The 27,232-nt window shown below is 40.7% G+C and overlaps 1 protein-coding gene across 8 annotated transcripts in view; it reads right to left on the bottom strand.

Moving 5' to 3' along the window:
- TSPAN12 (tetraspanin 12) overlaps positions 1-27,232 on the bottom strand; it is a 62,552-nt gene that overhangs the window by 7,162 nt on the left and 28,158 nt on the right. For 5 of the 8 annotated variants that reach the window (XM_045792765.2, XM_045792767.2, XM_045792768.2 and 2 more), the window contains 3 exons: positions 19,500-19,574; positions 15,301-15,408; positions 11,089-11,232 (listed from right to left, as the gene is read on the bottom strand). In XM_045792765.2, the coding sequence (XP_045648721.1) occupies positions 11,089-11,232; positions 15,301-15,408; positions 19,500-19,574 (327 nt within the window). Of the gene's footprint in view, positions 1-3,537; positions 3,686-11,088; positions 11,233-15,300; positions 15,409-19,499; positions 19,575-22,085; positions 22,909-27,232 lie in introns of those variants that run through there. The other 3 variants (XM_087860863.1, XM_087860866.1, XM_087860864.1) reach the window with 3 other exon arrangements.

Below are 27,232 nucleotides of genomic sequence, written 5' to 3'. Positions count from 1 at the left end.
ATTACTTAAAGTTAGGGATTAAGTTTCCAACAGAACATTCCTCTTCTTGAGGGTACTATTTTCCCAGATTCCTGTGTAAGCACTGTATAGAAGCCCTGTCCTCCTCAGCCACTCTCAACTCTTCACAGAAACAGCTCCCGGGCTGAGGGTTCATTCCACAGCATCCTCATTGAAGGAATTCAATCTGAACACAAGTTGGGAGCTTATTTTCAGACAGTCAGATAATCATGCATGAGGTTTACACTTTCCAGTGAAACTTGGAAACTTTTGTTGAAAAACAAGACACCAGGTCTAGAGAAAAAAATACAGATGTGTCTCTATCTACCCTATTGTACTATTCATAGAGACTCGGTTGCATAAACAAACATTTCTGTTGAGTGAGTCAAAGAGGAAACAGAAATGTTAAAGTTCAAAACTGCATTCCATTTCACAATGGGGGTTTTATGCAGAAGTGGAAAGAACTGAATTATACTTATTTGCTTTCTCAAAATAAAGTACTCTAAGTTGATTTATCTTGAATATTTTTCTTCCTAAATAAAGCTATGTTAGTCCTACATTAATAACTTCAGAAAATTCAAAGGTCTGAATAAGCATAATGGCTAACCTAGTTTACTCACTGAAATATTAAAATTCTGGTCAACTATTAACTGTAAATAATAACTACTTTTTTATCAGAGAAAAAAATCACTAATCCCTACATTTCCTAGAATCTATTGGAAGGCATGTCAGGCTTCCTCATTTCACTTGAGGAAATGATATACTTGAACTTATGCTCTGATCTATCTCCAAAATGATTTTCTAACATTGGAAGAACCCGTCGGCTTTTCAGTATTCAATATTCACAGACCACATAAAAAAATTAGGCAGACTTCTAATCAGCTTATGAAGATAAAGTATAAATAAAACCTAGGTGCCAATACACGCCAGTATTCATATTTTTCTAATGGATGTTTGGTAATAAACATGACTCTCAAGTTTGAAATGACTGTGTTAATTATCAGGTACAGATATATCATCTTCAGCCTTATTTCTTCTAAAATAAAAAAACCTGAATGCAGTTAATGGGTCCATGAGCTTTATACAGGTTGCATCAAATGTTCTCCACTGATAATCATAAATGCTGCCGGGAAAGAAATGTTTCTTTTAAAAAAACATTAAATAGCAAGTAATAAAATTCACTATAGGACTTTCTGTTCTCTTAAGACTAAGGCTAACCAAACCCATGCATAGGAAATTCAGTAGAAAAAGTCTTCCTATTTCTTTTTTAAAAGATTTTATATTTATTTATTCATTCATTCATTCATTCATTCATTCATTTTTGAGAGAAAGAGACAGCAGAGAGAGACCAAGAGCAGTGGGGAGGGGCAAAGAGAGAGCGAGAAGCAGATGACGGGCTCGACCCCAGGACCCTGAGATCATGACCTGAGCCGAAGGCAGACACTTAACTGATAAGCCACCCAGGTGCCCCAAGTCTTCCTATTTCCTAATGACAGTCCCTTATATCTTGTTTAATTCTCACAATATCCCCATCGGAGAGACAGAATCACCAATTTAAAAGACTGCATCTACGGAACATCTTTCATTTTTACAAAAAGATGTGGTTGTAAAGAGACTCTAGAGTCAGAAAACGCAGGCAGTGCTGCTCTGGTGTGTGAGGCGAGCTCCAGCAGTGGGTGCTCCCAGACCCAGGGAGCAGAAGCAAGTTTACAAGCTGCTCCTTCAAACTGTCTCTCATTGGGCCCTTTGGCCACCTAAATTTCATCTGTAAGAAGCAGGAAGGTGTTAAAACAAGCGAAGTGGGAAACCACGTGAAGTTCCCAAACCTTGACCTAAAAATCTACTTTCAGCCAGCACAAACGTATATAACCAGAAAATGCATACTTTTCCTGTATTGACTTGCAAAACTGGGTGCAATTTGGCTGGTTAAAAATCTAATCATAGATCGTTAATTGTTCTATTTACTTTAATAAATACATTAATATATCACAATTATTGTCATTACTGTCATCAGCTACCACCATACATTGAAGATTAATGTTGATTATGTGCCAAGTGGTTTGCTAAGTGTTTCTCATTAAGAAGCCCGATGTATCTTTGTACTACTAGAATGAGGTAGGTACTCTTATTATCTCATTACACAAATAAAGACATTGAGGTTCACAAGTGAAAAAGAAGCTGCAAACACTCAGCTTGTTCCTCACCGTGTTATTCCACATCTCAAAATCTTTGTGTCTAAAAATATGGGCTTTGGAATCAAATAGGTCTGAACTCAGTCATTGACAAGCTATTACACGGGGTTAGATCACTTAGCCTCTTTGTGCCTCACTTTTCTTACCTGTAAAATGGAGATAATAATACTGTGCCTTAGTAGAAATAGTTTAGGACTTCAATAAGGTCATGCATGTTTACAGAGCTGTACCAACGTGTATCTTATTTGAAAAATCCAAGGTGTACTTTCCAGTCCCTAATTTACTTTACTTCTCAGCTATGACTCCCCTCCACTCCTGGGATTTACTGTAAACAGGCCCTGTTCTAAGGGCTTTACAGATGTTAACTCACTTTCCAAAGGAGGCTGACAGGGGTAATTTGGTTATACGCATTTTGCAGCTGAGAAAAATGAAACAGAGACGTGAAAACCTTGACCAAGGTCACACAGCTAGTAAGGGGCAGGGCGAAGATTTAACCTCCACAGTCTGGCTTTGGAGCCTAGTCTTAACCTCTGAACCATGCTTCCTCACTAAGGAAACTCATTCCTAAAGACCTCTCCTTCCTTGACTTCTAGGACACTGCTTTCCATTTCTCCTCTGTCTCCAATAGGTGGGTCTCCCCTCTGTCCTTCCGTGGCGCTGTCCCCTGACTTTGTCCTCTGCCGCAGACATCACACCATCTCTTTGTGTGACCTCGTCTCCCCCCATGCATTCATTGCCTCATCTACACTGACAATACCTGTAAACTGCTAGTCCCCCCACCTGCTCCAGTCTGTTCTCCACTTCTGCACAGTAATCAGTGTTGTCTGTGGGAACACAGCCTCCCAGCCAGAGACCACACTTCCCAGCCTCCCTTGCAGCTAAGCAGGGCCAAGTGAGCCCTTGCTGATGGAATGGGAGCAGAGGTGATGAATGTAGCGCTGAACACGTTGGGTGTTCTTCCTATGCCCTTCTTCTTCCCACTGACTGGAACTGGAGCAAAACAGGGGCAAGTTTGGAAGACTATTAAAAAAAGACGAAGCTGTCTCACTATCCTGGGTCCCTGGAGGAACCCATGCAGCACAGGTGCCCGGCAGCCTGGCCCCTCTACCTCTTCATGAGAGAAAAATAGACTCCCACCTTATTCAAGTCACTGCGTTTGGAACGAGTGCTTTCCCTGTGCAGTCCACACAAAATCCACCTGTCTAACTGAATGAGGTCTACGGAGTGTCGTCTGATGGCTCACATGGCTCACCTGCAGCAGTTTCCCACCCCTGCTCCCTGCCTGGAGACCCAGCCTTCACCTGCGCTCTGCTTCGCAATGCCCACATAACGATTTTGAAGCACACACCTGAAACTGTTACTTCGTGCAGGGCTTCTTTCGGGCCAAAATATTGTAATGGCTTTCTTCTGTGTAAAAACTCTAAAGGCAACATTTGCAAGTCTTCCTTAACAGAGGACGAGAAGAGATGTGGAACCGTGAATAGGTAACAGGAAACCTACAATGGAGCGATGTCAGAAAGAGAGGGAAAGAAAAGAATACACTTGTATACCTGCAGCAAAACTGGCAGAACGTTTGGAGCCCGATTAGATCAAGCAAAGCCCGAAGATGAAAGGTATTTTCCCCCTACCAAGCACAAACTGGTCCTGCAGGGCTCTGGGTGATAAAACAGACATCACCCCGAGTCAGAGTCGACCCGACCCCCACTGACAGTTGCTGAGGAGATAATGGAGTCTGCCGAGAGGCAGGAGGGAGTGTCTTTGACTTCATATAAAAGAACCCCGAGAAAGGAACTTCTTGGGGATATTCCATCTAAATAACCACTGAGCCTGAAAGCTGCTGACCGATTACTATCCGGGCAGGAGGCTCTGTGTGCATATCTGAGAACGGAGTTTCATTATGAATAAATCAGAATCCCACGACTACTCAGTGCTAAGCCTTCCTTTCATAATCATGCCTCAAATTTGTGAACGTGCTTGCCTTTCTGTTTGGAGAACTACTCACAGACGTTAGCATAAAATGCATGCGGTAGCAGGATAGTCAGGCTCTTCCTAACGCAGTGCCTGCCCTGTCCAGCCCCGTCCAGCCCTGTCCAGCCCTGCCAGGAGGCCCTCCTCGCGCCCCCTGCTCCGCTGAGCTTCCAGCTCCAACTTTGCACCACGGACCTTTTGCTTGCAGTGCCCTTTTCGGCCCCATGCCACCCAAATATTTACTGCGTGTGTCTACCCCGGTTCATCTCAACGAATGACAAGCCCCTCTAAGTTCCCACATTGCGCATGTCAAACATAAACGCAATGGTAATTTGCCTACCTTGTGTCTGGCTCCTTCTTGTGCCCAATTTAGGTTCATCTAATTCCTATCTCTTATGCTAGCCACTGATGTGCAGATCCTTACTATGCAGACTTGCCTAACTTTATGTTAATGCAACTGGCCAGCACCTGGCCGGGGGCCTAAACTGTGACCTCTTGAGTCCTGCCCTGCACTTTCCCTTCAACACTCTCCCCTCATTTGTGTGTGTGTGTGTGTGTGTGTGTGTGTGTGTGTGTGTGTGTGTGGTGATTTACTTGGTCATAAGAAGAATCCTACTAGTAATTTAAGAGCCGGGTAACCTGGAAGAAAAATAATCAATCTCTTGGGGCACCTGGGTGGCTCAGTCGTTAAGCGTCACCTTCAGCTCTGGTCATGATCCCATTGTTCGGGGATCGAGCCCCGAATCGGGCTCCCTGCACAGCGGGAAGCCTGCATCTCCCTCTCCCACTCCCCCTGCTTGTGTTCCCTCTCTTGATGCCTCTCTCCCTCTGTCAAATAAATAAATAAATAAAATCTTTGAAAAAAAAATCAATCTCATCACTATGTAGAACTTGCCAGAAAGCCATACCCCTATCTCCCACCAACTTCTTTTGTATCTACAACCTTCTGTCATGCATCTACCGCAGAGAATTGCTAAGGAAATATTTATGTTTAGGATGTCGTGTGTCAAAATTATAAAAATCAAAGTTGTTTCTATTAGTCGAAACAGATACATAGTATTGACTCAGCTCTCTAACTGTTAACAGGAGAAGAGTGTTAACAGAAAGTGTTGAGGGCTGAGATGTTGCCCAGGAAAAAAAAGGGGCGTAGACTATAAAGCCAGTACCATTTGCCAACAACAGCAGGGTACCAAGGAGATAAGGAGGAACAGACCTCCAACCTGTGAGGGAGGACAGCATGAATTCATGACCCTCAGCTCGCATAGTAGATAACACACAACAGAGAGAACAAAAACTTAAAACGGACCATCCGAGGGGCACCTGCATGGTGCAGTCCGGTAAGCGTCTGACTCTTGGTTTCAGCTCAGATTGTGATCTCGCCATCCTGAGATCGAGGCCCGGGGGGGGGGGGGCTCTGCACTCAGTGCAGGGAGTTGGCCTGAGATTCTCTCTCTCTCTCCCTCTGCCCCTCCTGCTTGTGCTCTTGGACGCGCCCGCACAAAAAATGAACCGTCCCACATGGTTCACTGTGAGCTGCCCCACCTTTAACTGGGATGAGGCGGGGGAGCCTCCCTATATGTCCACGTACCTCCTGTGAGCACTGCAGACCTATACATACTTGTCACCATCTGGGTCCCTCCTCCTGTAAACCAAGGCTCAGAGAGATCTCATCCCTTCACTTCCAGCCCCTGCCCTTCCCTATCACGCTGTTTGTAGATGTTTTCTGTTACTCAGAGAAGAAACAAAGAACCACTTTAAAGAGGCAGAAACGGTTTGGGGCAAAATTACTTGTCACCAAGGGAATCCTAAAGACTATTTGCTATTCAAACCCAACACCACATGGAACCTATAAAGACTAAGGGTCTGAAAGGAAAGTGTTCCGAAGGCACTCAGCTGTGTGGAAACCGTTTCTCTGTCCAGCCCTCGTATGAACTGCTGTGACTACTACCTTTCTGAAGGAGCAGTCAATATCTTTTCATAGCGGTCTTTCTTCTAACTACAAAACAAAGAAATTTGTCTATGGGGGTACACTTTACTATACTCTCTGTTCCTCTTTGTTTTACATTTTGACTTGGTCTATTTGAAGTAGGGCCTGTCGTGCACCTGTTTACTTCCATGTACTTTCCTTGAAGTGGCATACAGAGGAGGAAAATGGCATTTCAGTCCCTCTGAGGAGATGTTTATGCTTCATTTCATACCTGGGGTAGCAAACACTCAACTATCTCTACAACTGTGGTTCTTCACACTTTTAGGTATGAAACCCCCAGAAAAGCTGATGAAAGCTATGGACGCTAGTCACGGGAAAAAACGCATATAAAATATTGAAAACAATTTCAGCAATATCACCTTTCCCTTGAAGCCCGTCCCACAAGAGCATAGGTCCACGGGCAAGAGACTGGGAGTCCCTCTCTGCAAAGCCTTTTTCTCTGCTAGCCTTTCTTTATTTTTCTGTCTCTCTGTTTTGTTGTTTTGTTTTGTTTTGTTTCTCCAGATCAGGTCTAAACAGAGAACTTTAGTAACGATATGGTAGAAAACTCAGTAAGTGAGAGAAGAAAGAGACGCATCCCAGTCCTGTATTCTACCAACTTCAACTTGGAGTCTGATGTTTTGCTGAGGTCAGGTCACGCACCTAGTATTTCGAGAGTGTCGTTACACAAACAATCCCAAAGAACTAGGTAGTAAGCAGTCAGTAATCACTGGTCTCGACTAGCCCTGGGTGGGTTGTGGACTTATAGTTTCTTAGGGTAAAAAAAAAAAAGTCTTCAGCGGATCTTTGCATGGCTGCATCCTTCCCATCAATCGCTCTCAGTTCAAATGTCACTTCCTCAAAGAGTGCGTTCCTAACCACTCCTAACCATCCTAAGTAGCTCCCTCGCCAATAAAGCCATTCTCCAGCACACGACCCTATTTAGAGTCTTCAAAATGCTTTTACCACTTCCTGGAATTATTCTTTATTGCGGCTTTTATCTTGCTAAATGTCTATAGTCCTAACTAGAATATAAGTTATACAGGAGAGATTTTTGCCGGCAACATTCTCTGCTATATGCTCAGCATTAACGAAAGCACCCAGAGCCCAGGAGGCACTCACATCACATTTTGACTTAATAAATGTGATGGAACCAAACTGATGATCAGCAATACTTTCATCTGTGATTCTTACATCTATGCTTTATCCAAGTGTGTAGTTCATTACAGGCACTGGAGAACATGTGTACCACATCCGACAGTACCTCTGATGGGAAGGTTTCTAAAATGTGCAATTGTCGCTATATTTTTGCTCTGTCATTTTTCACAGGTTTCAAGTGTGTCATAAAATATTATTGGGTCAGGGACCATGCAGGCCACCAGATGGTTGCGAATGATTTATTTCCTTGATTTCAGACTACTGAAGAAAGATTGCAGGAAGAAAGCCAGTTCTTATCTCTGAGCTTACAGAATATGAAAGATAGAAGGGACCTTGGAGTTCATCTAGTCCAGATCCACTCTTAATTTAAAAACCCATCCTACCCGCCAATGACATGGTTATCTGACCTTGACTTTCATATTTTTAGTGATGAGACACTCATTATTTTACAAGAGAACCTGTGTCACAATTGGACGGATTTTGATGAGCAAGGTCTTCCTTGTATTGATTCAAAATTTCCTTCCTGTAATGTCTGGCCCTTGGAGCAACAATGAGTAAGTCTAGTTCCTGTTCTGAATGAGGAACTTTGAAATATTTGAAGACATCTAAAATATCTCCCCTTAGTATTTGCTACTTCGGAACAAGCAAAGTAAATACCTTCTGCTGTCCCTCTCTTGTTCCTCCCTGTTAGACCCCTCATCTTCCAGGTGCATGGTGTCTGCTGTCCCTCTCTTGGGGACCCTGTTAGACCCCTCATCTTCCAGGTGCATGGTGTGTGGGCACTCTTCAATTAGGAAACATATGTTCTCCAGGGCAAAGTGGAACTAAGTCCTATTTTTAATGATGGATTTAATTGTACTTGTGCCATAAAGCTACTAAGTGATCCACTTTTGTAAGTCAACTATGCATATAATTATGCACTATATCATTACCAATACCAGCATCTGTTATTAATTATAAAATGTAAGAGCAGATTTAGTCTGATATAATGAACCTCTATCTCTGCAGGAAGTCTGTCTAAAGAACATCTCGTAACTGACAATGCCAGCTTGCTACTGAAAGTCTTTTGATGAAAATATGAAAAAGCCTTTCAAGTAATCTGGTTCCTCAACTTGCACTTGCACAATCGTGTGGCTACTTTCAATCTCAAAATTCATGCAACAAGATTTTATAGACAGCCTGAAAGTAAGGCATTCCATGATAAATACTACTAGTGGAAATAATCTAAGACAAACTAGTAAAAATGGATTGCATTTTTACAGCAAGAAAATTTTATCAAATGTTCAACTGAACGCTTTTCAACTAAACAAAGTTCAATTGAAGTGACTCTGCCCATATTCAGACTTTATGGGAAGATCTGATAAATGGATTCATGTTTTGCCATTCTTATGATCAATGTTGGTTATAATCATATTAACAGTATTAATCGCTAAAGAAGGTAGAGATTATTATATATGGTGGTGTAGCCCAGTGATTTCCCATATTGACTTGCCACTCCTAAAAACTAACAGAAGTTCGCACTAGGAAAGTTGGAAAGGTTTCAATTCACATCTATACTTACATCTATGCCGTAATCATCTGTGTCTTTAAAACCTAGTAGTGAGTTATAATGTATTTGAAAATCCACAATTATGTTTGCATTTAATGATATCTTGGAAATGTTCGGTACTGTTTTCTGTTTTATGGAATGAACAGCTTTAACTGTTAAACTTGTTAGTTAACCATCCTTACTTCAAACTTTCACCCAGAAAGAAAGATGTAGCATAATCACGGAGAGTTCCGAGACATTGACCCAATAATTCTTTGATTATCTTTTCAAATAAACAACCTGAGTAATTGAGTTGTTTCAACAATTTTTGTTGAGTTGTGTTCCCTCCAAATGTATGTCCTCCAAATGTCCTAATCCCCAGAACCTCAAAATGTGATCTTATTTGAAAATAGACTCATTGCAGATATAATTGGTTAAGATGAAGTCGTCCTGAAGAAGGGTGGGTCCCTAAAGCACTTTGGTGTCCTTATGAACAAGGTGAAATCTGGAGATACACACGAACAGGGAGAATTCCATGTGAAGATGAGGCAGAGATCGGGTGATGCTTCTCCAACCAAGGAACACCCAAGATTGCCATGAAGCCACGAGAAGCGGAGAGACGGGCTCAGAGTCTCCCTCACCCCCCTCAGAAGGAGCCAAGCTTGCTGACACCTTGATCTCAAGCCTTTGAGCCTTCAGAACCATGAAGCAATAAATACCTGCTGTTTAAGTCACTCACTCTGTGGTACTTTGTTACAGCAGAGCCCTAGGAAAGTAATACAGCTCTGAGTCTCAAAAAAAATCCTTGGCGCACTTCTCTGTGGCATGTCTGCAGAGCCCAAAGCACTTTATTTTGGATCTGCTTCATGTGGCATAGTCTTGTCCTCTGAGATGAATTTTTTAACAGCCAAAATCTACTCATATCTAAGATATAAAGATGATGGATCATTCGTGTACGTAATCTACCATCTTTTCCCAATAGTTCACACCATAAATTAATGAACCTGATTTTTGTGCATCTCTATAACTGACTTTGGCAGCCTAAAAGATGTTTTGAACAATAATAATATTTCTAGGGAAAAATGTATAACCTTCTAAGGTAACCATCTTGAAATATATATATATAAATGTGTGTTTTATAAATCATGACATTCTGTTTTAAAGTTTCACTCCTTATAGAGCTGTATTATGTACGTGTGTGTGTGTACGCACACGTATGGATGATATATTATGAATAATATGAGTCGCTACTTTATGGTAAGCCAGAGGTTTTCAATAGCGTTGTCGGATACCCAGATGCTTGACTAGATGTTTCTGGGAAATGATCCCAGCCCCTCAGCCCGAGCAGCTCCCCCTCCATCTGATTTACATTTTGAGCTTCCATTCTAGATCAAGACTGCAATAAAATTTTCTGCAATGTGGAAATGTCTTATATCTGCATTGTCTAATACAGAAGCTGCTAGTCTCAAGTGGCCTTTAAGCGTCTGAAATGTAGCTATTTCAACTAAGGAAATGACATTTTAATTTTAATTTTAATAGCCACATGTAGCTATTGGCCACTCTACTGGATGGTGTAGTTCTAGATTTTAATTTGAATTAAGATTCCGCTGCTAACAAAGTTCGAAAACCACCACCAAAAATGAAGGAATAGGAAAACTTCTGCTAATAAAGGAATAACTGATGATTCGGATAAATTCTCCCAGAAAACACAGACATGCAACTTTCTTGGGCATGTGATGATTGATTTTAAACCCAGTGAGCATTCAACTCCATTAAACCTGCCAACTAAAACTAACATCGCTGATCATTAGCCAGTAGGGGGAACTGAAGAGTAGAGGACAGCGTTTTCCCTGGAGAGTGGGATTTATTATTTTTTTTCCTACATATGTTTTAGTCTACGTGGAGGCCCTAAAATACATATCCTGTTTGGGAACTCCAAACCCTGTCTTCCCGAATATCCAGAGTTCTTTCCACACCCTGGGTGGATCTGTTTTTAAAGGATCCCTAGGACGCAACAGAAATTGGTTCTAGACGATACGGTTTAAAAGCCAACTGATTCTAAACCTAGTCTTTCCCAATTTGCTTTGTTAACATGTGATAAGGGTCAGATTTTTATATTGATTTTTAGCTTTCTCCTGTTTCTCCACATACCAGAGAAAAACTTTAAGGGCCTTTATATTTAGAAGAGGAAAATTTCATTGCCAAGTTGTTGATTCTTTACTTAAAAGTCATTATAAGAAAACTCGTATGCATGATACGTTCACCACGTATGGCCATACCTCTTGATAAAGGTCGCTGAGATCTTCCTGGTGGGCCTGTTTGGAACATCCTGGGAATTCCCTAACACAACAGGAATCTGGGGGCCAGTCCATCTCTGTCATTTCCAGCCAGTCAGTGAAGTACACCACTCCACAGCACTTAAACTGCAAAAGAATGACTGGTCAGGCTCAGAAACTACACAAATATTTTCTTAACTTACAGAAGATTAAGCGTTAGATTTCTTAAATTTTTGTACCCAGAGCTAAACTCACTTCTGTCATCACCTAATGATATGTGTACATTCTATATTGACAAAGAAATGCAGTGAAGGACTCCATCATGGAACAATTCTGAACAATAATGCTCATAACCCGAGAAACCGGATGAGGCATGATCGAGTCTCTCCCCAACTGTGCAGTCCTCTACAAGTGATCAGATAGCAACAGACTCAATATGCACAGTAACGAAACAATTAACTAGAAGACTATAGTTATCATTAAACTTCTAGCCACGAAAGAATAGTTGACCAATCTATTTGTGTATCATCTCGTTACCAATTTAGCTGCTTAAAAAATTCAAAAATTAAATGAAAAGTTTTAGTAATCTCTGGAGAAAGAGTTGTTGACCAAAAGCACACATCACAAAAATTACCCAACTTGACTTCATTAACCAGTAAATTTTCAAAAAATGTTTGAGATATAGGGGCGCCTGGGTGGCTCAGTCGTTAAGCGTCTGTCTTCGGCTCAGGGAGTGATCCCAGAGTGCTGGGATCGAGCCCCACATCGGGCTCCTCCACTGGGAGCCTGCTTCTTCCTCTCCCACTCCCCCTGCGTGTGTTCCCTCTCTCGCTGGCTGTCTCTATCAAATAAATAAAAAAAAATCTTTTTAAAAAATGTTTGAGATATAAACACAGGTTTGGCCAACACATTTTTATTTAGTTGAATGGGAGTCTTGAAATAAAGTATCATATTCTCTCACCACAATCTCAGAAGAAATGATGTGCCTTTAGCTTGAATAAAATTGGATTTAAGAAAAACTATGCTGTCTTTTCTTGTTTTTTTTTTTTTGTCTCATTCCACCAAGTTTTAGCAAAAACTTTCTCTGGTCAAAGTTTAGAAACACTGCTTAAGGACATATGTAGATTAGATTCAGAATAATTAACTATGATAATTTTCTGCGCTTGGGTAGAGGGAGTTACTCTTCCATATAGTCAAAAACAAGGACTCTGGGCAATCACCGAGAAGAACTTTGCCAAGAGTGACTGGCTCTGCAAATTATGTAGCCCAACAGACCAATCTGTGTCCAGGATTAACACCGTATCATAAAATATCACAATCCACCATTTCAAAATCCAACTAAAATCAACTACGGAGCATTCTGAACTTCTCGTGTAAAATGAAACAAAGAAAATACTAAAAATGATTTTACATTTGTCATTTCCCTAAATATCTAATTTTTAAAAAGAAAAAACCATCTTAAGAGTATTATAAATGATGAATTACTGATGTTATGAGTAATACTAAAATTTTCAGAGAAACATTTTTTGTATTTTTAGTATTTTCCTTTTGTAAACTTGTTCTAAAAGCTACAGATATGCCATAAACATCACACATTAACTCACACATAATTTGACATCATGCATTTTACATAAGTCATTGAATATCCATAGAAAACATATGTAGTAAAAAAGACTTCACTTTCTAAAAATCATAAACTACTACATTTCCAAGCCAGGCTTTTCAAGTCCTTGCACTCAGAGAAAACCTACTTCTCTCATTTCCTAAGGACATGTGTTTTTCTATGTTGATGACAAAAGTACAGTTCTTGGAACTCAAACTCCATCCACAATAGAACAGCCCATTTATCTGGCCTTGTCAGGAAATGAGGTGCTCCACAGAAATGACTTTTCCAAATAACTTAAGCATACCATGTTCAGTGCCAAATATTTTTTTTATTTTAATAAGTCGCTGAACTATTTCTCTCTTTTTACATAGTTGTTTTTCTTTGTCAACAGAAGATACTAGATTGGTAGTGAAATTTTCCCTAAAACTCCCCTACACGAACCCACCATTATGCCTCACACATAACTGTGGTCTAGACCTCCTTGCAGGTTTCCCACCTCCTTTAAAATCACATTATGAGATAAAGCCACTCTTGCTAGCGTCGTGTCAAATTGGAAAATACCACCACCATTTTACCTACAAAGCAAGTGAAGTTTTCACAGGTCAAATAACTTGTGGAGCCCATAGACTAGCGTGTGGCACAGCCTATTTATTCCAAAGCTTGTTCTCCAACTGTGAAGTTAAAATAAGTAAGAAAATACATTTTTAAAAATCAGTTTTTTAAAAAGATATTAAAGAAAGATCCCTAGGGCTTATGTGAGAGTCCTCTACACTGAGGTTCGTGCCCAGAACTACACTGAAGGAGTCGTCAGGACAACGGGGGCCTGATGATGTCACTTTTAGCTCTACAATTTATTTTGGGAGCAGGGTGTTGTGGGATGAACTCTGTTTTCACCCTCCCAAAATGCATGTTGAAATTCTAACCCCCAGAATGTGACCATGTTTGGAGATAGGATCTTTACAGAGGTAATTAAATTAAAACAAGGTCGCAAGGGCAGGCTCTAATTCCATATGACGGATGTCCTTATAAAAAGAAAAAATTTGAACATAGACACATATAAAAGGAAGACGATGTGAAGACACAGGGAGAAGACTGCTGTCTATAAGCCAGGAGAAAGGCCTCTGAAGAAACCAACCCTGCACACCTTGATCTCAGACGTCTAGCTTCCCAAATTGTGAGCCGATGTTTTGTTTCAGCCACCCAGTTTGTAGTTTATTATGGCCACAGCCCTGACAAACTAACACAGGGGGCTTTTAAAAACTCTTTCAGGTGCCCAGAGCTCTTCCCCCTCCTTGTGTAATGAAATAGGCTTATGATATGGAGGAGGGAACTTACCATGCAATAAAGCTAAAAACATATGTACTACCATTTGCAACGCTATACATTGTCTATCAAGATGGAGCCCCTCGAAAAATTTGCTTTGTTTTTTTAACGTGGATTATCATGGTCTACTACAGAAATCCCAGAAAATAAAGAGGCAGCTTCCACCCAGGACAGTAGCTGACCACAGCTTACTATAAATTCCCTAACATCTCACCTATTTTCCCTTCATGTTGTTTTTAGTACAAATGAACAGTAAACAAACAAAGCCAGGAAGCATTTAAAAAAATAGGAAATCTGTGTCACAATGATAATTTTCACCATCTCAACAACCGTAACACAAAGAGCCAGATTTGGAGATTATCCTCTGCCCATATCCCAGACAGAGTCACTGAGCAGAGGGGCGGATATCCATCCCGTAAGACACCGGCTCTCACAGGCCTTGTGGCCCAGCTCAAAACAAAAGGAAAGGAAATAGGTATACTTGGTCACCCGGGAATCTCCAATCACAAGGAAACTGCTTGGGAGAGGAGCTTGATTTGAAGCAAGACCAGAGGTGAACTGTAAGTCACCAGATCTTAAACATCTACATAAAGTCCGTGTTTGAGAAGATGAGTGGGCTATATGCAAGTTAGGTAAGAAAATCAAAAAGCACCTACGCTTTAGAACGCTACAGTCAATAACCACAAGCTAGATGAGATCAAACTCATGGTCCCATTTAATCTTCTCAACAACCCGAGGAGGCAAGTACTTGCATTATCCCTGTTTCACAGATGAGCAGACTGAGGCTGAAGGAAGCTAAGTAAATTATAGAAGCTCTTGGAATAGTAAGCAGCAGAGCCAGGATTTGAACCAAGATCTTTCTGACTAGAAAGCTCATACTTTTAATGATAGACTGATGTTTAATTCCCAAACAAGAGCCAGTATTAAAAAAAATGTTTTAACTGTTAAAATAAAGACAGCTCTAAAAGTCATGAAAAATTATCTATTCAAATAAAACTTGGATATTTATCAAGAAACACTCATAAAAAAGGAAATTTCATAGGAGTTGAGCAAAATGGCTTTTAAGAAATTCTTCAAATGTACGTGAACCACGTGAGATGAGGGGGAAATGGTGTACACAGGAAGACAAGCAGGGCACGGAGTCACCTAAGGAATTTCTCCATAAAGAATTATACCAGCGGTAACCGAAACACAGGCTTAACTTTTCAGCACAGAAAAGCTGAACATTTGTTTTGAAAGTGTGCCATTTATTCCATACCCTCTACCTCAGAAATTGTAGCACTTACCTCTCTCTGGAAAAAATTCCAAGCGTGAGTAAGCCATCGGTATCTAGGTAAGCCATAATTTGTCATTCTGGCTTTCAAAGTGACCATGTCTGACCACTGAACTGGGACCTGGAGATAACAAACAAAATATCAACAACTGGAAAATACAAACACACACATTCAGACACACACACATTCCCACATTCTCAATATAATCACTCACACTCGCACGCATAGTTGGAATGTATTGCCATTAACAAGCACTGTTTTAAATTTATATTTGTTTGTGGCCTAAATTAAGCTCAAGGTTATTAGCTACTCATTGAACAATCTCCATATGTAGATGTTTGCAGTAAACGAGGAAGTTCTTTACATTAAGCAAAGAAAAAAGATTAGATCATTAAATGCCAATGTCAAGCTGAAGGAAATCACACAACAAGCAGTTTACTGTCTATCCTACAGGCCCAGCTGAAGAGCTCCTCCTAACAAATGATCCCTGCCCAGAAATGCCCTTGGAGTTGATTTCCTAATGCTATGGAGTCAGTCTTTGAAGGGACTGCAAGGGCGCCTGGGGGGCTCAGTCAGTTAAGCGTCTGCCTTTGGCTCAGGTCATGATCCTGGGGTCCTGGGATGGTCCTGGCATGGTCCAGGGATGGTCCGGGATCGAGCCCTACATCAGGCTCCCTGCTCAGGGGGGAGTCTGCTTCTCCCTCTCCCTTTGCCTCTCTCCCTGCTTGCTCTCTCTCTCTCTCAAATAAATAAATGAAATCTTTCTATAAAAATGAAGTGACTGCAGATTGTAGTACCAAAATAAAGGGAAAAGAATTAAGAAGGGAAAGAATTCAGCTCAAGTCATGCCTCACTCTGGAATAAGTGTGTAAACGTCTTTCCAAAAACTGGATTTTGGACACATGCTAGAGATTTAGGAAGAATGCCTCTCAAATTAAAGCACTTTTTGTGCTTCTAGTCTCAAGTCACCTAGCACCGTGTTGTGTCCCTTAATAGAGTGTTTAATCATGACAGAGCTTAAGGTATACAACACAACGGCCCGCTGGAAATCTCGTCAGCCCATCACGCAGTGCTTTATCTGCAGCGCCCCGGGGGGAAATGGACACATACGCATCCTAGTCTCACCACACATGTGCTATTATGTTTAGAATACGTAACTGGGAAACGGGACAGATATCCATATCTGATGTGTGTAGTAATACAGACGAGGCTTAGCCAAGCAAGCTTCACACTAACTCAAGATTAGGACTATTTTGCAATCTTATTTTAAAAATAGCAGTATCAATAGAAGTAGTTTAAAAATTCCTGACCACTAAAGTTCTTTGTTGTTTTCCTTTGTTAATTTTCTTTTTTATTACTTGGAAATGTACATACAAAAGAAAATATACCAACACCTGGGCACACAACTTTTTCCCCCAAAAATGGTCTGACTGAGTGTACTTCACATGGTTTCAACAAAGTTCAGGGAACTAAACCAAAATTCAAGCTACTCACTATCAGTTATTATTTCATATCCCTTTGAGTATGAAATAAATGGAAATGAAGTAAATCTCTAGAAATTTATAATCTGAAACAGTTAATATTATTGACAGATTTTTCTGAAGAAGGAATAATGAATAGGAGGTGACCATGCATAAACAACAGAAATAACGGGGAAACAGACTGATTTCAAATCTCTTGATTTGGTTATTAGAACAGTCTTATTTTAAATTTTATTTTACAAAATAAATATAAGTCGTTTCCCTCTTGTAAACCACAATCGATGTGAGACCAAATATGGCAAGAAATAGAGGAGATCATTGAGGTTCTGGCACAAAATACTGTGATTTGGCCATAAAGGAAAACACACACTTACTGGCTTCTTGCAAGGAACAGCTAAGAGCACAAAGCCCATTCTATGCAAAGGCTGGGTTCTGCAAAATTTACCAGCTAATAAACTTTAATGGCACTTTTCATTCACACTGCTATTAGTGCAAAAGCAATAAAAAAATTCTGACAAACTTTTTTTCCAAAGGACTATTTTCCACATTTCACTTCAAAACAGCCCCAACAGCCCTTGCTTTATCCTGGTGACTTAATGGGGAAGGTTTACATAAGCTAACAGTGATGTATGCATTCAACTGAAATGGCAGCATGTACCCATTTAGTACCGCTATGATACCCGGAAGATATTTGCAGATGGCCCCCAACAAAAGAGAAGAAAGTATCTTCTAGAATTAGATTATATTAGAATCAAAACATTTCCTTTCAAATCCCTTCAATTAATTCATTTCATATTTGTTATAAGTTGGGAGATTTATCATATAGTAGTACATATAACATAAAAGCGATTCAAACTGTTTAAAAATCCATAGAAAGTAAACTCATTTCTAAAACCCTTTTAATGGTCAAAAAGAACATAATCAAAAGCTGTGGTGAAGGGATCAGGGATTAATTCTACGACTACTGTCTATTGCTTGAATGTCAAGGAGATACATGTACTTTCTGAAAACAAAAAATTTGAAGCGACCATCTTTTTATCAATAAAATCCAGAAACTGAGTCTGGAACCAACTACTCTTTCACTCTCCGAAATACGCGAAGTTTCTAGGGATGGCGTGAAAATACGATTCTCAAAGACAGCAAGAACATTCCTATTTTAACAGGAGATTTCATTTTGAAGAGAGTTTTTAACCTGTATTAAACAAGTCAGAATCTGCCCTGACTTTTCAATTTTTAATAGAGAAGAACCCATAAATTCTCTCTTCTTACTAAGAGCTGTCAGACATGGGAAGCATGAGTGTTTTCAGCCAGGTTCAGATGTGTGGCAGCACCAAAGCATCGTTTACATGCAAATTAGAGTATGCAAAGCACCCATTAGTCTGTAATTACTGCTTAGTATTCAAAACAGTCTCACAGTACAGTAACACATTCCCCACAGAATCTTTAATAACTGTATCGGTACCGAAAGGACTTCACTTTTAGCACACAACTGCTAAAATGCCTCTGAAACAAATACAAAAGAATCTCCCTCTCTTCTTCAAAGTTCCTACACATTAAAATGTCAAAGGGTTACGTGGGGAACTTGTCTCAAATGCGAGTGCCCCGTCTCTACCCCTTCTTCCTCTGCCTTTCCGTCTATTCTGATTTAGCAGATCTGGCCTCTATTGTGCCTTTTTAAGAACTGCCCTGGGTGACTCCTCCTGTAGACAGTCCAAGGACTACTTGTTGAAAAACATCATCTTCCCGAAACAGAATTTCTCTATGATGCCTGGAGTGGAAAAATCTGGCCGGCCATCATGAGAGCAGCCAGCAACCAGACATGTAAAGGGGCTCAGCGTCACCGGTGATAAATGCACCAACTGTCACCAATGAAGTGGACAAACATTAAGAAAGTAATAACGCCCTGTGTGAGCAAGGCTGAAGCTTGACAAACCCAATATGACTGGTAAAATCTTAAGACTGAGAAACCCTTATCCGTGTTCATTCTCACATAGCTCTAAAAGTTGATTTCAACTGATAAAATGAAAGAGAAAAAATGCTTAAGAGCTGTTTTCATGTAGCCAAGTTTCAAACAGTGTTTCTAGGCTGAAATGAACACACAGCAACTCTTCAAATATACTTCTTAAAGAAAGATGGCTCTGCCTGTTGGGAACCGAAGATTCCTGCTTCCTCGTCATCAGGGTACAGCTGAGGTGGGCATTTTATGAGGCTTACATGTAGATTTCCAAGCTTTCCCAGATCTTGTTGTAAATGCGAATTTTTCCTATTATACATTCAGAAGTTGGCAAAATTATTTTTTGGACGCATATTATTTCTAGTCTATTATATCCATGTTTAAGCAACCTGTGGAATTCAAGACATATAGTACAGCAAATAAAATATTACAAATTATGATTTGGAACTATGCTTTAGACACAGACAAGAAAATGTTAATTTTCAGAAGTATTGGGACCATCATTGTTATCATACAGTATAAACATTCAAATCAGGGGAGCTGAGTGGCTCAGTGGATTGAGCCTCTGACTTGTGATCTAGGCTCAGGACTTGATCTCATGGTCATGAATTCGAGCCTCACATCGGGTTCCACGCTGGGCGTGGAACCTACTTAAACAAACAAACAAAAAACATTCAAAATCATAACCATGTGCCTAAACAACTCCAAAGTATATGGTTCAGAAGGCTGAACTGGATATTGTTCCAGATCATGACTATTTCCCACTTTGGACTCACCATAATTTCCTGCTCATATGTCCAAACACCACAAGCCAGTTCTACACAGAAAATGACAAGCAAACTTCCAAAGTACTGTAGAAGAACAAAAAATTAATGCTGTTAGGATAGAATACAAAAAAATATGGTCATCAGAGACAAGCTAAATATTATTCAGCATCGTTCACTCAATGGACAAGAAAACAGAGGCACATATTTAATAAGCTCCCTTGGGAGGTGTTGAGAAAAGTGTCCACAAATTTAGAAAAATGTACAGACAACATTCGATACTCACCTAAATGGGCCATTTGACTAGTGCTCTATTTATCAAGCACTTTCCTAATTCACTCATTCAAGGATCTTGTGAAAGGGATAGGACTACCTCATTTTACAAATGACAAAACTAATGCAAAAAGTAGACAATGTGAGCTGCTCAAAAATGTGCATAGTAAATTTGGGGGGGCTAGAGCCTTGCGGCTGTGTTCCTTGTGTCGCACCTCCACACCCCTCCAGCTGTGGGGGTACCTTTGCAGAAATAAACAGTAAAAGCGGAAGAAAGAATGGGCTCCCTGAAAGTTCTCTTCACTAATTCCGGCAGAAATAATGGCGTCATGGATCTTCCACTCCTTCTGTGTCACTAGGTCAGGGTGGGGGTACCTGGTAGTGATGATTATTGACTAACCCCCTGTACTGGAATGACATCTCCCTTGAGGGCAGGAACTTTATTGTGACAAAGTGGGTGCTAAGTAAATATTTGTTACATGAAAGGATAAATGAAAACAAAGCAGAGCGATATCCTAGTAGAAGACTGGGAGCTGCCTTGGGCTGGGTGATCTTTACGAAGGTAATTTTTAAGATGAGTCAGTAATGACAAGGAGAAGGCAATGCTGGTAAGATTTGTGGAAAAGCAATCCAGGAACAGGAAATACCAAATGCAAGGCCACGTTTTGGGTCAAGCCAGTTAGTTAAGAACTCAAGGTAACTGGAGCACAGGAGGGGGCGGGGTGGGCACAACCAGTGTAAGTAGATGACGATGAGAAGATAAAGAGCCAGATCTCCAAGGGCAGTAGAAAGGATTTTGGCTTTTATTCTAAGTGTAATCAAAATCCAGCAGCATGTGACGGTCTGACATACATTATAAAAAACATAATTCTGGCTGTTTTGTAAAGAAACAACCTGTAGGAAAGCAAAGATGCGGTCAGGGCAACTAAATAAAAAATTGCTGAACTAGGATGGTAGCAGGGAAATGGGGGGGGTGGAAGGATAATAGGATTGTGAGCCGTCAAAATGTGAACGCTGAGTTTCTTTGCTCATGATTTTTGCCAAAAAAGGGGAGGAGGAAATAAAAGATCTAGAAAATTGAGCTTATTTGCTACTACTTTTAGGATATATCCCTATGATTTAAAAATATAAATCACTGCTATTAGTTTTAATTTGCTTCTTTCATATAAAGACATAAATTATATATATATATATATATATATGGCTGCATAATATCTTAGATAAGAACACAGTTTGAAAATCAAAATTGGTTCAAAAGATAAAGTAATATTTCCTTAAGGGTATCCCATTCTAGAAGCACTTTTATTTTCAGTATATGCAGTACTCTTGGTCAGCTTCCATCTACTCAAATCTCATTGCCTTACTTTAAAGATTTTAGCCTTAAAATGATGATTAGAAGAAATTTTGTGAACACAAGTACTCTCAAGTCAGTTTTCCTCCAAACTATCATGGTTTATGTAAGAGATTTTTAAACATGAACAATACCACATGTGCACCTTATGTTACAAAGAGACCAAATATTCAATAACTGCACGCTAGATCCATTTTTTCTACCTTTGATAAGACCCTACAAGACAGTAAGACTTCAGAGAAAAATTACACCATGGGATATTTTTGTTTTCCCAAATCCCTACCCTATTTTTTTTTTCAAAATTGATGTTTGCTTATGATGAAAACCAAAGCAGCCCTGAAAAGGCAACACATCCCTAAAATAAAACATGAACATGGCCGCTAGTGCTGGTCAGGAGATAACTTTACCGTGCCTTGGGGATCACCATACAGATTTCTGCATTGATTTTATACCCTTTTAGGTCCCTCTTGAGTCACTTCTCTTGTTTCTCGCCTCCTGGAGTCACCGGCCAGTTTACGACCTCTGTGCTGTAGGAGCAGAAGGGCCCCGAGCACAGAAGCGAGGGCAAAGTGCCCGGATGTAAGCAATACTCGCAATACCTGAGTAACTCTACCAGGCCTTCGGATCCAAACCGTGTAGTAACCACGTGCACGACAGCACCTCCGATTTCTTACAGCGAGCTTTGCCATGGGTTAGCAACACCGTAACTTAAGCGTCCCCAGGCATGCATAAAGTATATATAACAAAACAATCTCTCATTAAAAACTCAAAACGAGGGGTGCCTGGATGGCGCAGTCGGGCTCCACGCTCAGGGCAGAGTCTGTTTGAGATTCTCTCTTCCTCTTTCCCTCCCCTCGTGCACTCACGCGTGTGCGGGCTCTCTCTTGCTCTCTCTCTCTCTCTCTTTCAAATAAATAAATAAGTCTGAAAACAAAAACAAAAACAAAAAACCAAAAACTCAAAACTGAAATTACCCTTCATGGGGAGGAGGGTGTCTCCATAAGCTGGACACTCCTTTAACTCTGGGAAAACTCCAAAATGATTTTATCTTTCAGATTTCCAATGATGTCATTTGATGCAAGCTCTTCCGTATGAAACAGTTCTCCTGTCTTTAGTCTACTTATACGCAGGAGCACAGATTATTTGATCTTCAGATTGAAAATACAAGTTCCAACCACGCTGTAAAACTTTCTTGGACCAAATTAAATCTAAACTTTAATTCAAATCATATATATGAATATGAATATATATATTATTTTGCAAACGATGCTACAGCTTCACGGTCAGCTGCCCTTGCTCTGCTGTCATTGTGTTGGCCTCACACATCCAGTCTTCTAATTCCAAGGAAAACATTACCCCAACTTTTTCTTTTCCAGTGAGCTCCGAGGCCTCGATGGTCATCCTCCTATTGACTAGCCCAGAGAATCACTCTGCCACGATTTCGTTTAGGGCTGGATCTGAGTGAGGCATTGATTAATCCGTAGTTTGAACAGAACAAAGCTAGCAAAGAACAAAGCAACAGCTCCCGCTGCCCTCTGCTATGGTACCACGCGCACATCCATATCGTGTTCCATGGCGAAGCCATCCGTCGTCCTCGGCAGTACTGGGAACATGGACGTGTCTGCCCTGACAGTGTCAGCCTGTGTCTCTGGCGCTGCTCCTTTCCCCGTGCACACGCCTGGGTGAGATGGTCTGTGCCAATCTGGTGTGCAGACCAATCTGCCCCTTTCACCTCCTTGGGTGCTGTCCTTCCTGAGTGGTGGGAAGAGCTCAGAATTTGGAGTCGGAAGACTGAAGTTCAAACCCAGCTCTAAACACGCTCTGTGACCTCTGGCAAATCATTCAGCTGGCCTGGCTTCAGTTTGCCTGTCTGTGTCACAAAGATAAAAATAAAGCCCTCTTCGCTATTATGATCAAAGCTGATGTGAAACATGGGAAAGTGGTTTGAAATTTTTTTAATTTTAAATTTGTAAAACATATACAAATGCTGTCCTGAACCATTCTGTGCAATCCAATCCAATATCGACTGTCCTCTCTGCTCGTACAGACAGGGCCTGCATTCCCCACAAAGCGACGCGGTTTCTTCCTCATCATCGTTCTCCAGCGATTGCCCTCTCGTTCTTTACCACTTGATTTTTCTCCATCCCTCTGTGTATAGCAGGGCTCCCCTGCCTGCTGTGCACCAGGCCTCAGAGGCTTTGGCTTTTAAACCAGTTGGCTGCCTCACACACAGGCCACAGAGCTCACTTAACTGCCAGACCATCGGTTCTGGCTGGCAGGGCTCTTGTTCTTAAGCACTATTTTATCCCCAGTAAGTACCTATCTCTAAGCAGCACCTGTCACACGGCAAGTCGTCAATAAATGTTTGGTGGAAATAATGATTAGTTTACCAACTAAAAAGATTTCCTTGAGATTCTCTAATTTGAACGGAGTTTCCTGCAAACATTTGACTCCCTTTGACTTCTGCTTACACATTTAACGAAGTTTTAAATACTGCCTTTTCTGTTTTTCTGTTGTCCTCCTGGCGGATTATTCTATGACAATCCAGTGTGCCTTTAAACATTTGGGACAATTTAATGAAGCTAAAGAAAAGGGGCCGTGTGCGGACTCCCCTGTCTTTCCTCAGCTACTAAGGACTAAACATTTCAAACAAATGAAGGATGAGAAACTGGTGTTTATACAAGGAAATTAGAATGCGATCATTTGCATGACAAACTATTTTATTTGCTTGAAAAATTATTCAATACAGAGTTCCTTAAAATAGCTAAGTTCCTCTACTGTAATTAAACTAAAATTTGTGTTCAACGAGTAAGTTTTTTCTTTAACTATTTGTTCATGAAAATAAAACTGCATCAAATGAGGCAAGCAGACAATAGGACATACCCCCCAAATGATGCAATTAATTAGTGATTTTTTCCCCCACCAAATCTCTCACGCTGAGACTAATTACCTTCAGTTAAAAAATGAGAACCCTCTAGAGGCACCTGGGCGGCTCAGTTGGTTAAGTGGCTGCCTGCAGCTCTGGTTATGATCCCAAGGTCTTGGGATGGAGCCCCCACAACCCCCCCCCCACACACACACGGGACTCCCTGCTCAGCGGGGAGCCTGCTTCTGCCCCTCCCTTCTGCTCCTGCACCCGGCAGGTGTGCTCTCTCACTCTCAATCTCTCTCTTAAATAAATAAAATCTTTAAAAAAAAATGAGAGCTCTCACTGGGTTGGATAAAAGAAGATCAAATAAAACATTGTCTGTGAAATTGCTTTGTTGACTCTTTTTAAACTAGACAGATGAGAAGAACATGGGCTCTGACATAAAATAGACTTGGCTTTAGATTCTGGCTCCTGTACATATCAGTTGGATGAACTCAGGCAAACCACTAAGCCTCAGTTTCCTGATTTGTAAGATGAGAACACTAAGAATTACCTTGCGGTGTGGTGCTAAGGATTCAGTCGGGTAGAGTGCTGTTGCGTGGTAAGCACTCCCTAAATAGTAGCTCTTATAACCACATCACAGCATCTGTTAGAATACAAACTCAATGAGGACAAGAGGTACCATTTTGGCTTAAATACGTAGCATGCTGACTGGCGTAGAGCAGGTCCTCGAGGCCCGATCTTGAATCGGTGCGCTGTGATCAGCGGGTGGTGCTAACACTGTTTATCTCCTTTGACCAGGATCAGTGACACTCCCGCTAAGGGACATTTAATCCCACAAGCTATTTGACAAAATCTTTACAAAAATCCCTATCCAGTGAGAATATAGCTGGCATTTTTCCAAACATCTTTATTAGGAAGCCAAGCAGGAAGTGGTGGGTGGGGAGCCTAACTTCTTTTTATAAAGGACTGAAACCAATTTGTATTTTTAAACTAAGACTGGCCAAGAAATGATAAGAAAGGCACAGGTTAACCACTCCGTTTGTCCACTGGAAGTATTTGAGGAGGAAGAGAAGGACATGAAATCCCACCTTCCTCTTTAAGCCCTTGGTGACTTGCAGGTAAATGCATCCCCAATAGAAACAGAGAGGATTTATTCCTCACTATTAAAGGTTATTTCGTCTGATTATATGTATACAGACAAAACAGTAAAATCTCAAGAGGTCCTTTCTTAAATAAACATTTACTTATAAAAATGATTTGGTTCCCTGATACCACCCACCCCAGGATTTCCTCCTAAAGAAAGCAGATTAATAAACATATGCCCCTATTCCTTCACCCTCCTGAAATTTCGAAAAAATTAAAATAAAGGATCTTTTTTTTTTTTAAGGCATAAGCCCAGGGGTAAAGGAAAAGGAGACAACAAGTATAGTTTGGAACGTGCAGATTTCTCAGCAGTCCCCCAAAAGCTGAAGGCTTAACCCGTAGTGCGGAAAGTTGAAAACAACAGAATCCCGCAAATGCTCAGACATTGGCAGCTAGGATACCTCTGGACGTGGACGAAGGTGGGGCTAAAAATAGAATGACTTGTTGCAAACCTTTTCAGGAAGAAATGAGACCCCAGGTCCCTTTCCCCACATGAGGTAGCTGGGTGACTACCCAGACCCATCAGTACAGAAGGTGAGGGTATTTATTCTGTGGAGACAGGAAAACACAGTCGCAGGACGGGGGAGCCTAGATACAGTGGAGGGTAAAGCATAGAACTGGAAAAGAGAATTGAAGTTCAAATTTACATACCTTTTCCACAAAGGTTCAAAACTCCAATCAAACCAAAATATGCATTGGATTTCTAGTAGAATACTAGAAGTGAAAGGGCAATGGAGGAACGGCTTCAACATTCTGAGGGAAAAAAACTGATTTCTAACCTATAATTCCATCGCAATTAAAATTATCATGAGAAAGCAAACAAAACCATTTTTAGCCATATAGGCTTTTAAAAATTTATCTCCTCTGCGTGCTTCTTTAGGAAACTACTGGAAGATGTGCTCCCTAAAATGTGAGACTGAACAGAAGAGGACAATGACTTGGAATCTAAAAAACAAGGAATCTAAACCGAGAGACAAGCAAAGGAAATCCCAGAATGGTAGTAATGGGATAGCCCATGATGGCAAGGGTTTCAGCAGGCCTAGACTGGAGCAGGTCTAGAATGTTCTGAGACAGATTTCTTTAAAAAAAAAAATCAATATATATTCGAATATGTAAAGAGAACAGTTACACCAGCATGAGTTCAGAGTTGAATTACACAGAAATACACAGAAAATAGAGTTATGCTAATTCCAAGAAAAACAAAGTATTATTCCAGAAAGAAAAATTAAACGCAGTACTTTCCTTGGCCCAGCTGAGAATAGCATTTACATAGTTATAATCTTAAAGACTGATCTATCCAGAGTTATAACATATCTGTGTTGAGGTGTGATAGGAAGTTTGCACAAGAAGTTGGGGCACGGGGGCAGGAAAGGGTGCCAGATCTCCATCTTAAGAAGTTCTTCATCGTAAGAAGTCAATGGGTAGTGCTTAAAGCTATACGCTCAAAGAATGAGAAGAATTACATAAATATGAGATTTAGAGATGGGGAAGTAAATTCTAAGGGCATCTGCTAAAACAAAATTGAACGTGGCTGCCTCTTGGAGTGGAAAATCGGAGGGTGGAAGACTACTATTTCTCATAATAAGGCTTTGAGAATTAAATTAACTGTAAATGATGAAGCACTTCGGTAAAAGTAAAAGCAAAATTAGAACAAACAATAGTCCCCCTGAAGCCTTGACACCAAAGAGAAGGAGGCTGGAGGCGGAAGGATTATCTGTGTTTTACACAGAAAAAGTTATTCAAAAGGCCGAGAATGATAAGCGGCGCAATTATACTTCATGGTTACTGGAACTAAAGGGGGTGGGTGGCAACTGGAAACTCTATGCTCAGGCGCTGTCATCCTTTCGCTAAATGTACCTTCCGTAGCTCAAAATAGGAGTGCTGTAATAAAATACAAAAAGTGTATACTTAAATGTGACTTGGAGACCCAACCCGGCGGTATCTCTCGTTCACTCGACCCTCTTTGGCAGTTTGGATTTCTCCTGCAATACTGCTCATTGAAACCACACATGCGGTCTGCTTAAATCAGTGTGGGTTGGATTATTTTCCACGACAGTTCATTTCAGTCACAAAATGATGAAGCTTAGAACTCTATGTTATGGACAA

Source organism: Ursus americanus, chromosome 3 (genome assembly GCF_024610735.1).
Source record: "Ursus americanus isolate L20-20 chromosome 3, mUrsAme1.1.p, whole genome shotgun sequence".
In the NCBI taxonomy this organism is placed as follows: domain Eukaryota; kingdom Metazoa; phylum Chordata; class Mammalia; order Carnivora; family Ursidae; genus Ursus; species Ursus americanus.
The sequence above is the reverse complement of the archived record's forward strand: the minus strand, read 5'-3'. Positions and strand labels throughout refer to the sequence as shown.